Source organism: Nerophis ophidion, linkage group LG04, assembly GCF_033978795.1.
Source record: "Nerophis ophidion isolate RoL-2023_Sa linkage group LG04, RoL_Noph_v1.0, whole genome shotgun sequence".
In the NCBI taxonomy this organism is placed as follows: Eukaryota; Metazoa; Chordata; class Actinopteri; order Syngnathiformes; family Syngnathidae; genus Nerophis; species Nerophis ophidion.
Window position 1 is genome coordinate 82565271 of NC_084614.1, and position 12535 is coordinate 82577805.

General features: G+C 38.1%; 1 protein-coding gene across 1 annotated transcript; it reads right to left on the reverse strand.

The window, feature by feature from the left end:
• Positions 1-1473: 1473 nt before the first annotated feature.
• On the reverse strand, positions 1474-3534 carry LOC133550639 (uncharacterized). The gene has a single exon (XM_061896565.1). The coding sequence runs from the start codon at positions 3532-3534 to the stop codon at positions 1474-1476; it is 2061 nt and encodes a 686-aa protein (XP_061752549.1).
• Between the last annotated feature and the right edge of the window lie 9001 nt (positions 3535-12535).

Below are 12535 nucleotides of genomic sequence, written 5' to 3' on the forward strand. Positions count from 1 at the left end.
GTTTTTTTTTTTTGTAAAATAAAACAGTGCTCCTGTCGTATAAAGGATCTTTGGCTAGTATTTTGTAAGTAAAAAAAAAACCAACATAGCGCTGTGTCATATAGAGGATCTTTGACTAGTGGTTTATACGCAACAACCAGAGCGCTCCTCTTATATAAAGGATCTTTGTCTAGCGTTTTTTTTTTTTTTGTAAAATAAAACAGTGCTCCTGTCGTATAGAAGATCTTTGACTAGTGGTTTATACGCAACAACCAGAGCGCTCCTCTCATATAAAGGATCTTTGTCTAGCGTTTTTTTTTTTTTGTAAAATAAAACAGTGCTCCTGTCGTATAGAAGATCTTTGGCTAGTATTTTGTAAGTAAAAAAAAAACCCAGCATAGCGCTGTGTCATATAGAGGATCTTTGACTAGTGGTTTATACGCAACAACCAGAGCGCTCCCCTCATATAAAGGATCTTTGTCTAGCGTTTTTTTTTTTTTTTTGTAAAATAAAACAGTGCTCCTGTCATATAGAGGATCTTTGGCTAGTGGTTTATACGCAACAACCAGAGCGCTCCTCTCATATAAAGGATCTTTGTCTAGCGTTTTTTTTTTTGTAAAATAAAACAGTGCTCCTGCCGTATAGAGGATCTTTGGCTAGTATTTTGTAAGTAAAAAAAAACCTGGCATAGCGCTGTGTCATATAGAGGATCTTTGACTAGTGGTTTATACGCAACAACCAGAGCGCTCCTCTCATATAAAGGATCTTTGTCTAGCGTTTTTTTTTTTTGTAAAATGAAACAGTATTCCTGTCGTATAGAAGATCTTTGGCTAGTGTTTTGTAAATAAAAAAGAAACAGCATAGCGCTGTGTCATATAGAGGATCTTTGACTAGTGGTTTATACGCAACAACCAGAGCGCTCCTCTCATATAAAGGATCTTTGTCTAGCCTTTTTTTTTTTTGTAAAATAAAACAGTGCTCCTGTCGTATAGAGGATCTTTGGCTAGTATTTTGTAAGTAAAAAAAAACCTGGCATAGCGCTGTGTCATCTAGAGGATCTTTGACTAGTGGTTTATACGCAACAACCAGAGCGCTCCTCTCATATAAAGGATCTTTGTCTAGCGTTTTTTTTTTTTTCTAAAATAAAACAGTGCTCCTGTCGTATAGAGGATCTTTGACTAGTGGTTTATACGCAACAACCAGAGCGCTCTTCTCATATAAAGGATCTTTGTCTAGCGTTTTTTTTTTTGTAAAATAAAACAGTGCTCCTGTCGTATAGAGGATCTTTGGCTAGTATCTGGTCCTGAAATTGAACTGGGGAGGACTATCTGGTATGTTTTTTTTTTTAAAATAGAAAAGTAAAATCAGCCAGATGTTTCTAATGACTTTATTTGTTTTTGTAGCACACCCTAAATAATGTTAGCATGATAACAAGAATAAGTGTTTCATAAATATGATTTACATATTTGTCACTGATGTAGTGTTTCATGTTGTTCACACGGTCACTCTCCTCTCCCTCTTCCTCATCACGGCCACTCTCTTCTTTGCTCTGGATCGCCTCCTGGTGGTCATCCAGCGCCTCCTCATGGCTCTGTACCTCCTCCCCCTCATGATCACCCAGCGCCTTCCCGTCAGTCTCCTCCCCATTCTCCATCTTTCGATCCAGCGCCTCCTGGCTGCTGTGTTCCAGGCCTGGTAGCCTTGGACCTCCAAAGCCTGCTGGTTCTCCCCGTGATCTCCCATGGCTTTTTTGATGCTCTTGATCTTCCTCTCCTGGTCCTCGTGACTGATGGCCTCCTGGTTCTCCTGGTTCTCCTCTACCTCCGCTTCATTCTTCATGCCGTTCTCCTCCTTTTGCTCGCAATGATTCTCTCCGTCCTCGTCCTCCTCTCCTGGGTCATGCTCAGTCTCCTGATTGTCAGTCTCCTCCTGGTCACTTTGGTCCTGTTTGTCCTCCTCCTGGTCACTCTCATCCTTGTCGCTCTCGTCTTCATCCTCCCGGTCACTCTCATCATTGTCACGCTCCTTCTCCTGATTGTCGTACTCCTCCTCCTCCTCGTCACTTTGGTCCTCCTGGTCCTCGTCCTGGTCACTCTCATCGATGTCACGCTCCTCCTGATTGTCATACTCCTCTTCCTCCGCGTCACTCAGGTCCTCGTCCCGGTCGGTCTCGTCATTGTCTCGCTCGTCCTTTTCCTCCTGATCGCTTTCTCCCTCGTCCTCCTGGTCACTCTCGTCATTGTCACGCTCCTCTTCCTCCTGATCACTTTGATTCTCCTCGTCGTCGTCGTCGTCCTGGTCACTCTCGTCTTTGTCAAGATCTTCATCCTGGTCACTCTGGTCGCTCTCGTCATTGTCCTCACTTCGCTTCTCCTCATCCTCCTCCTGGTCATCTTTCTCCTTGTCCTTCTTCTCCTCCTGGTCACTCTCCTCTTTGTCACTCTCCTTCTCCCTCTCCTGGTCACTTTCTTCATTGTCCGCCTCCTCGTCGTCGCCCTCTTTCTCCTCATCATCACTCTCCTGCTCATCTCCATTGTCCTTCTCCTCCTCGTCGTTCTCGTCGGTGTCCTCGTCGTCGCTCTCCTCGCGTTCTCCGGCCGTTTTGATCTTCTCCCGGCCACTCTCCTCGTTGTCCACCGCCTCGTCGCTCTCCCGCCCGTTATAGTCGTCCTTCTCCTCATTGGCGGTGTCCTCCTCATCGCTCTCCTTCCCGGGTTCCTCGGCCTTTCCTTCCTTCTCCCAGCCGCTCTCTTCGTCGTCCAACTCATCATCAGTCCCCAGCTGTTCGTCATTGTCCTTCTCCTCGTCGCTCTCTTCGTTATCAGCGTCCTCATCGCCGCTCTCCTTCTCGTGTTCCTCGGCCTTTTCTTTTTTCTCCAGGTCGCTCTCTCCGTTGTCCAGCTCCCCGTCATCGTCGCTCTCCTCTTCATCGCTCTCTTCCTTTTTCCCTTTTTCCTCTCCGTGCTGACCACCTTTTTCTTTTATCTGCCGCTCACTCCTTTTGTCCTGCTCGCCGCCCTCCTTCTCCTCCTGATGACGGTCCTTCTCTTTCTCCTCACGGTCTTCGCCCGTGCCATCTTTGTTCGCGCCCTCCTCCTTCACGGGGTCGCTCCTTTTCTCCTCCTGGTTTTTCCCCTCCTCCTCCCGGTTTTTCCCCTCCTCCTCCTGATCACCATTCTTATCGTCCTGATGATCCGCCTTCTCCTTTTTCTGCGGCCCCCCTTGGAGCGGGGGGTCTGCCTGGGCCTCCTGTGCGGGAGGCTCAGGGTGGTCTTGTTTTGAAGTATTGTTGTCTTTGGCCTCCATGGGGGCGGGTGGTCCACAGCGCACCTCCACACACGTCAGGTAGAACTGCAGCAGTCCCAGCCAGTCGTCATGGAGACAAGTCCGGTGTCGTCGGGGTCCTCCGAGGAGGTGAGCGCGTTGGGCGTGCAGCTTCAAGTCGGTGGAGAGTATTTGCAGCTCAATTTCACTCTCCATTTGGCGTGACTCGGGGTCACGCTGTTGCCGGCGGTAACGCTTCCTTGAGGCAAGCGGGCCGACACATTGCTTCATCCGGCTCCTGGCGGTCAGACCCTCGCTCGGGTTCCCATGTTGTGGTGTTTTGCCAAATTCTGCACGGATATTGGACTACTTTCCACCTCTTTGAAACACAACTTTCCTCTATGATGTTTGACGATGGCGGCCTTATGACACGGGAGAGCTCGCCGTGACACGTGTCGACACGTAGGGGGCGTGTTTCACACATCGCCATTTACAAAGAAGCAACGATATGGAATCGTTTTTTTTCCCCTCGCATTCCGATCGCCGCTTCACAATCACGATGGCTTGTTGCCATGGCGACGTTCACTCACCTGCTTGTAGAAAGGTGTCGTTGTAGCGGACCAGCCAGGACACCTCCTGGTGTTAGCCTCTAGCGCTAAAACTTGGAGCGACTAACTTTTGGAGGTTATTAAACACAGCAGAGTGCTCCTGTCGTAAGAGAGGATCTTTGACTACAGTGTTTTTATAGGTCACACAAATTGGAATGGTCCTGCCTTATAGAGGATCTTTGACTACAGTGTTTTTGTAAGTCTCAAAAATTGGAATGGTCCTGCCTTATAGAGGATCTTTGACTACAGTGTTTTTGTAAGTCTCAAAAATTGGAATGGTCCTGTCTTATAGAGGATCTTTGACTATAGTGTTTTTGTAAGTCACAAATACGGGAATGGTCCTGCCATTTAAAGGATCTTTGACTATAGTGTTTTCGTCAGGTCACAAATAGTAGAATGGTCCCACCTTATAGAGGATCTTTGATAATAGTGTTTTGTAGGTCACAAAAAACAGAATGCTCCTGTCGTAAGAGAGGATCTTTGACTGTAGTGTTTTTATAGGTCACACAAATCGGAATGGTCCTGCCGTATAGAGGATCTTTGACTATAGTGTTTTCGTCAGGTCACATATAGTAGAATGGTCCTGCCGTATAGAGGATCTTTGACTATAGTGTTTTTGTAAGTCACAAATACGGGAATGGTCCTGCCATTTAAAGGATCTTTGACTATAGTGTTTTCGTCAGGTCACAAATAGTAGAATGGTCCCGCCTTATAGAGGATCTTTGATAATAAGTGTTTTGTAGGTAAAAAAAAACCCAGAATGGTACTGCCGTACAAAGGATCTTTGACTACAGTTTTGTAAGCAACAAAATATTGTAGAATGCTCCTGTTATATAGAAGATCTTTGACTACAGTGTTTTTGTAAGTCACAAAAATTGGAATGGTCCTGCCTTATAGAGGATCTTTGACTATAGTGTTTTTGTAAGTCTCAAATACGGGAATGGTCCTGCCATTTAAAGGATCTTTGACTATAGTGTTTTCGTCAGGTCACAAATAGTAGAATGGTCCCACCTTATAGAGGATCTTTGATAATAGTGTTTTGTAGGTCACAAAAAACAGAATGGTCCTGTCGTAAGAGAGGATCTTTGACTATAGTGTTTTTATAGGTCACACAAATCGGAATGGTCCTGCCGTATAGAGGATCTTTGACTATAGTGTTTTTGTAAGTCACAAATAGTAGAATGGTCCCACCTTATAGAGGATCTTTGATAATAGTGTTTTGTAGGTAAAAAAAAACTGAATGGTACTGCCGTACAAAGGATCTTTGACTACAGTTTTGTAAGCAACAAAATATTGTAGAATGCTCCTGTTATATAGAAGATCTTTGACCATAGTGTTTTTGTAGGTCACACAAATAGAAATGGTCTTGTCACATAGAGGATCTTTGACTACAGTGTTTTTGTAAGTCTCAAAAATTGGAATGGTCCTGCCTTATAGAGGATCTTTGATAATAGTGTTTTGTAGGTCACAAAAAACAGAATGGTCCTGTCGTAAGAGAGGATCTTTGACTGTAGTGTTTTTATAGGTCACACAAATCGGAATGGTCCTGCCATTTAGAGGATCTTTGACTATAGTGTTTTTGTAAGTCTCAAATACGGGAATGGTCCTGCCATTTAGAGGATCTTTGATATTAGTGTTTTGTAGGTCACATAAAACAGAATGGTCCTGTCAGATAGAGGATCTTTGACTATAGTGTTTTTATAGGTCACACAAATCAGAATTGTCCTGCTGTGTAGAAGATCTTTGACTCCAGTTTTGTAAGCAACAAAACATGCTAGAATGCTCCTGTCATAAAGAGGATCTTTGACTATAGTGTTTTTGTAAGTCACAGATATTGGAATGGTCCTGCCATTTAAAGGATCTTTGACTATGGTGTTTTTGTAAGTCACAGATATTGGAATGGTCCTGCCATACAGAGGATCTTTGACAAGCGTTTTTGTTGTTCACAAAAACAGAGTGCTTTTGTCAAATAAAAGATCTCTGATAAGCATTTTTGTAGGTGGTCCTATCAGGGGCGTCACTAGACCTAATACTTTACTGGGGCACACCTGGGGCACAAATAATTCATGTGAGCGTGCAAAGCGCGCAAGCAAAAACATTTTTAGCACTTATTTATCATAAAAAATACATAAATAGTGCTTTAAACTATGAAATCATATCAGTTGATGTTGTATGGATCTTTGATGAACCACCTGAAATGAACTCATGCATTTGACCTACTTGTGCACTTTTTGACTCCAGACTTCTAAACTGCTACTGGTAAAAGCAAAAAGGAAGAGCAATGAATCTTTTTGAAATATTTATTGCAGTAATCATCTGCAAATTTAACATCTACAAAAGTAAAACAATAAATAAAGCAGCCCTACATCTCTGGGTTCTTTTATTGTACCGTATGTCCCGGCAAGAAATCTGCCTTCAAAAGACTCCGGCTTATTAGTGATTCCTAGAGCCCAAAAAAAGTCTGCGGGCTATAGAGCGTTTTCCGTTCGGGCTCCAGTACTCTGGAATGCCCTCCCGGTAACAGTTCGAGATGCTACCTCAGTAGAAGCATTTAAGTCTCACCTTAAAACTCATTTGTATACTCTAGCCTTTAAATAGACCTCCTTTTTAGACCAGTTGATCTGCCGCTTCTTTTCTTTCTCCTATGTCCCCCCCTCCCTTGTGGAGGGGGTCCGGTCCGATGACCATGGATGAAGTACTGACTGTCCAGAGTCGAGACCCAGGATGGACCGCTCGTCGGGACCCAGGATGGACCGCTCGCCTGTATCGGTTGGGGACATCTCTACGCTGCTGATCCGCTTGAGATGGTTTCCTGTGGACGGGACTCTCACTGCTGTCTTGGAGCCACTATGGATTGAACTTTCACAGTATCATGTTAGACCCGCTCGACATCCATTGCTTTCGGTCCCCTAGAGGGGGGGGGGGGGTTGCCCACATCTGAGGTCCTCTCCAAGGTTTCTCATAGTCAGAATTGTCACTGGCGTCCCACTGGATGTGAATTCTCCCTGCCCACTGGGTGTGAGTTTTCCTTGCCCTTTTGTGGGTTCTTCCGAGGATGTTGTAGTCGTAATGATTTGTGCAGTCCTTTGAGACATTTGTGATTTGGGGCTATATAAATAAACATTGATTGATTGATTGATTATATGATTTAATTTCCATTGATGGCAATGTGGCGAATCCTATTTCAGATACACAAAACTATCAAATACACACAAAACAATAAAGCCACAGTAGTAGAATAAATGAACAACTGTTGTGTGTTCAGGGAATCATTTTCTGAGAAGTAAACTGTAACGTCTCCTTTTCATTTTTGCAAAGTGGTCAATCACTCTGGACAGACATGGAAATATTACAGTAACTGTTATACTGTTGACCAGTGGTTCCCAACTGCTGGGTCGCGACACACAAGTGGATTGTGGGTCATTTTCAGTGAGTCGCAGTCACATGTGTGCATGAAAAAAAAAAAGTTTAAGGACAAAAAAATCAAATTGTGGCAACAAAACCAGATATTTTTAGCCATTTTTCTCGTGACTATTAGTGAGTATTTTAGCAAAAGGCAAAGCGACTAACAAGTTGGAGGAGGACTCAGGACAGACATGGAAATATATTTTTAAAAAATCTAAATGGGGCAACAAAACCCGATATTTTCAGCCATCTTTCTGAAAACAAACACAGAAATGTTACTATTTATCATGAAACAAAACCAGATGCTTTAGCTGTAGCCATTTTTCTGGTGACAAAACAAGATTATTTTAGTCCAAGTCACAGCGATTAACAAGACAAGTCTACTGTGCTATTTTTCTGTGAAATAAACTTGAATGATTTAAAAATGTGGCTCACGACTTGATGATATGGAAAAATGTTTTTCTTGCTGAAGATAAAACATTTGAGAAGCACTCAACTCACACATGCTGACTCCAAATCATCTTTGATGCAGAAGCAGCAGACAATAACCAACATGATGTTTCATCTTCATTGGAAATTCCCCCGACAGCTCGTACAGCAAATGAATATTTTTGTCTTGATACAAGGAATAATGTTAGCTAACTTAGCATCAACTTAATGAATATGTTTGTCTTGATACAAGGAATAATGTTAGCTAACTTAGCATCAACTTAATGAATATGTTTGTCTTCATAGAAGGAATAATGTTAGCTAACTTAGCATCAACTTAATGAATATGTTTGTCTTGATACAAGGAATAATGTTAGCTAACTTAGCATCAACTTAATGAATATGTTTGTCTTCATAGAAGGAATAATGTTAGCTAACTTAGCATCAACTTAATGAATATGTTTGTCTTGATACAAGGAATAATGTTAGCTAACTTAGCATCAACTTAATGAATATGTTTGTCTTGATACAAGGAATAATGTTAGCTAACTTAGCATCAACTTAATGAATATGTTTGTCTTGATACAAGGAATAATGTTAGCTAACTTAGCATCAACTTAATGAATATGTTTGTCTTGATACAAGGAATAATGTTAGCTAACTTAGCATCAACTTAATGAATATGTTTGTCTTGATACAAGGAATAATGTTAGCTAACTTAGCATCAACTTAATAAATATGTTTGTCTTGATACAAGGAAGAATGTTAGCTAACTTAGCATCAACTTAATGAATATGTTTGTCTTGATACAAGGAATAATGTTAGCTAACTTAGCATCAACTTAATGAATATGTTTGTCTTGATACAAGGAATAATGTTAGCTAACTTAGCATCAACTTAATGAATATGTTTGTCTTGATACAAGGAATAATGTTAGCTAACTTAGCATCAACTTAATGAATATGTTTGTCTTCATAGAAGGAATAATGTTAGCTAACTTAGCATCAACTTAATGAATATGTTTGTCTTGATACAAGGAATAATGTTAGCTAACTTAGCATCAACTTAATGAATATGTTTGTCTTGATACAAGGAATAATGTTAGCTAACTTAGCATCAACTTAATGAATATGTTTGTCTTGATACAAGGAATAATGTTAGCTAACTTAGCATCAACTTAATGAATATGTTTGTCTTGATACAAGGAATAATGTTAGCTAACTTAGCATCAACTTAATGAATATGTTTGTCTTGATACAAGGAATAATGTTAGCTAACTTAGCATCAACTTAATGAATATGTTTGTCTTGATACAAGGAATAATGTTAGCTAACTTAGCATCAACTTAATGAATATGTTTGTCTTGATACAAGGAATAATGTTAGCTAACTTAGCATCAACTTAATGAATATGTTTGTCTTGATACAAGGAATAATGTTAGCTAACTTAGCATCAACTTAATGAATATGTTTGTCTTGATACAAGGAATAATGTTAGCTAACTTAGCATCAACTTAATGAATATGTTTGTCTTGATACAAGGAATAATGTTAGCTAACTTAGCATCAACTTAATGAATATGTTTGTCTTCATAGAAGGAATAATGTTAGCTAACTTAGCATCAACTTAATGAATATGTTTGTCTTGATACAAGGAATAATGTTAGCTAACTTAGCATCAACTTAATGAATATGTTTGTCTTCATAGAAGGAATAATGTTAGCTAACTTAGCATCAACTTAATGAATATGTTTGTCTTGATACAAGGAATAATGTTAGCTAACTTAGCATCAACTTAATGAATATGTTTGTCTTCATAGAAGGAATAATGTTAGCTAACTTAGCATCAACTTAATGAATATGTTTGTCTTGATACAAGGAATAATGTTAGCTAACTTAGCATCAACTTAATGAATATGTTTGTCTTGATACAAGGAATAATGTTAGCTAACTTAGCATCAACTTAATGAATATGTTTGTCTTGATACAAGGAATAATGTTAGCTAACTTAGCATCAACTTAATGAATATGTTTGTCTTGATACAAGGAATAATGTTAGCTAACTTAGCATCAACTTAATGAATATGTTTGTCTTGATACAAGGAATAATGTTAGCTAACTTAGCATCAACTTAATAAATATGTTTGTCTTGATACAAGGAAGAATGTTAGCTAACTTAGCATCAACTTAATGAATATGTTTGTCTTGATACAAGGAATAATGTTAGCTAACTTAGCATCAACTTAATGAATATGTTTGTCTTGATACAAGGAATAATGTTAGCTAACTTAGCATCAACTTAATGAATATGTTTGTCTTGATACAAGGAATAATGTTAGCTAACTTAGCATCAACTTAATGAATATGTTTGTCTTCATAGAAGGAATAATGTTAGCTAACTTAGCATCAACTTAATGAATATGTTTGTCTTGATACAAGGAATAATGTTAGCTAACTTAGCATCAACTTAATGAATATGTTTGTCTTGATACAAGGAATAATGTTAGCTAACTTAGCATCAACTTAATGAATATGTTTGTCTTGATACAAGGAATAATGTTAGCTAACTTAGCATCAACTTAATGAATATGTTTGTCTTGATACAAGGAATAATGTTAGCTAACTTAGCATCAACTTAATGAATATGTTTGTCTTGATACAAGGAATAATGTTAGCTAACTTAGCATCAACTTAATGAATATGTTTGTCTTGATACAAGGAATAATGTTAGCTAACTTAGCATCAACTTAATGAATATGTTTGTCTTGATACAAGGAATAATGTTAGCTAACTTAGCATCAACTTAATGAATATGTTTGTCTTGATACAAGGAATAATGTTAGCTAACTTAGCATCAACTTAATGAATATGTTTGTCTTGATACAAGGAATAATGTTAGCTAACTTAGCATCAACTTAATGAATATGTTTGTCTTGATACAAGGAATAATGTTAGCTAACTTAGCATCAACTTAATGAATATGTTTGTCTTCATAGAAGGAATAATGTTAGCTAACTTAGCATCAACTTAATGAATATGTTTGTCTTGATACAAGGAATAATGTTAGCTAACTTAGCATCAACTTAATGAATATGTTTGTCTTGATACAAGGAATAATGTTAGCTAACTTAGCATCAACTTAATGAATATGTTTGTCTTGATACAAGGAATAATGTTAGCTAACTTAGCATCAACTTAATGAATATGTTTGTCTTGATACAAGGAATAATGTTAGCTAACTTAGCATCAACTTAATGAATATGTTTGTCTTGATACAAGGAATAATGTTAGCTAACTTAGCATCAACTTAATGAATATGTTTGTCTTGATACAAGGAATAATGTTAGCTAACTTAGCATCAACTTAATGAATATGTTTGTCTTCATAGAAGGAATAATGTTAGCTAACTTAGCATCAACTTAATGAATATGTTTGTCTTGATACAAGGAATAATGTTAGCTAACTTAGCATCAACTTAATGAATATGTTTGTCTTGATACAAGGAATAATGTTAGCTAACTTAGCATCAACTTAATGAATATGTTTTGTCTTGATACAAGGAATAATGTTAGCTAACTTAGCATCAACTTAATGAATATGTTTGTCTTGATACAAGGAATAATGTTAGCTAACTTAGCATCAACTTAATGAATATGTTTGTCTTCATAGAAGAATAATGTTAGCTAACTTAGCATCAACTTAATAAATATGTTTGTCTTGATACAAGGAAGAATGTTAGCTAACTTAGCATCAACTTAATGAATATGTTTGTCTTGATACAAGGAATAATGTTAGCTAACTTAGCATCAACTTAATGAATATGTTTGTCTTGATACAAGGAATAATGTTAGCTAACTTAGCATCAACTTAATGAATATGTTTGTCTTCATAGAAGGAATAATGTTAGCTAACTTAGCATCAACTTAATGAATATGTTTGTCTTGATACAAGGAAGAACGTTAGCTAACTTAGCATCAACTTAATGAATATGTTTGTCTTCATACAAGGAATAAGGTTAGCTAACTTAGCATCAACTTAATGAATATGTTTGTCTTGATACAAGGAATAATGTTAGCTAGCTTAGCATCAACTTAATGAATATGTTTGTCTTGATACAAGGAATAATGTTAGCTAACTTAGCATCAACTTAATGAATATGTTTGTCTTCATAGAAGGAATAATGTTAGCTAACTTAGCATCAACTTAATGAATATGTTTGTCTTGATACAAGGAATAATGTTAGCTAACTTAGCATCAACTTAATGAATATGTTTGTCTTGATACAAGGAATAATGTTAGCTAACTTAGCATCAACTTAATGAATATGTTTGTCTTGATACAAGGAATAATGTTAGCTAACTTAGCATCAACTTAATGAATATGTTTGTCTTGATACAAGGAATAATGTTAGCTAACTTAGCATCAACTTAATGAATATGTTTGTCTTCATAGAAGGAATAATGTTAGCTAACTTAGCATCAACTTAATGAATATGTTTGTCTTGATACAAGGAATAATGTTAGCTAACTTAGCATCAACTTAATGAATATGTTTGTCTTGATACAAGGAATAATGTTAGCTAACTTAGCATCAACTTAATGAATATGTTTGTCTTGATACAAGGAATAATGTTAGCTAACTTAGCATCAACTTAATGAATATGTTTGTCTTGATACAAGGAATAATGTTAGCTAACTTAGCATCAACTTAATGAATATGTTTGTCTTGATACAAGGAATAATGTTAGCTAACTTAGCATCAACTTAATAAATATGTTTGTCTTGATACAAGGAAGAATGTTAGCTAACTTAGCATCAACTTAATGAATATGTTTGTCTTGATACAAGGAATA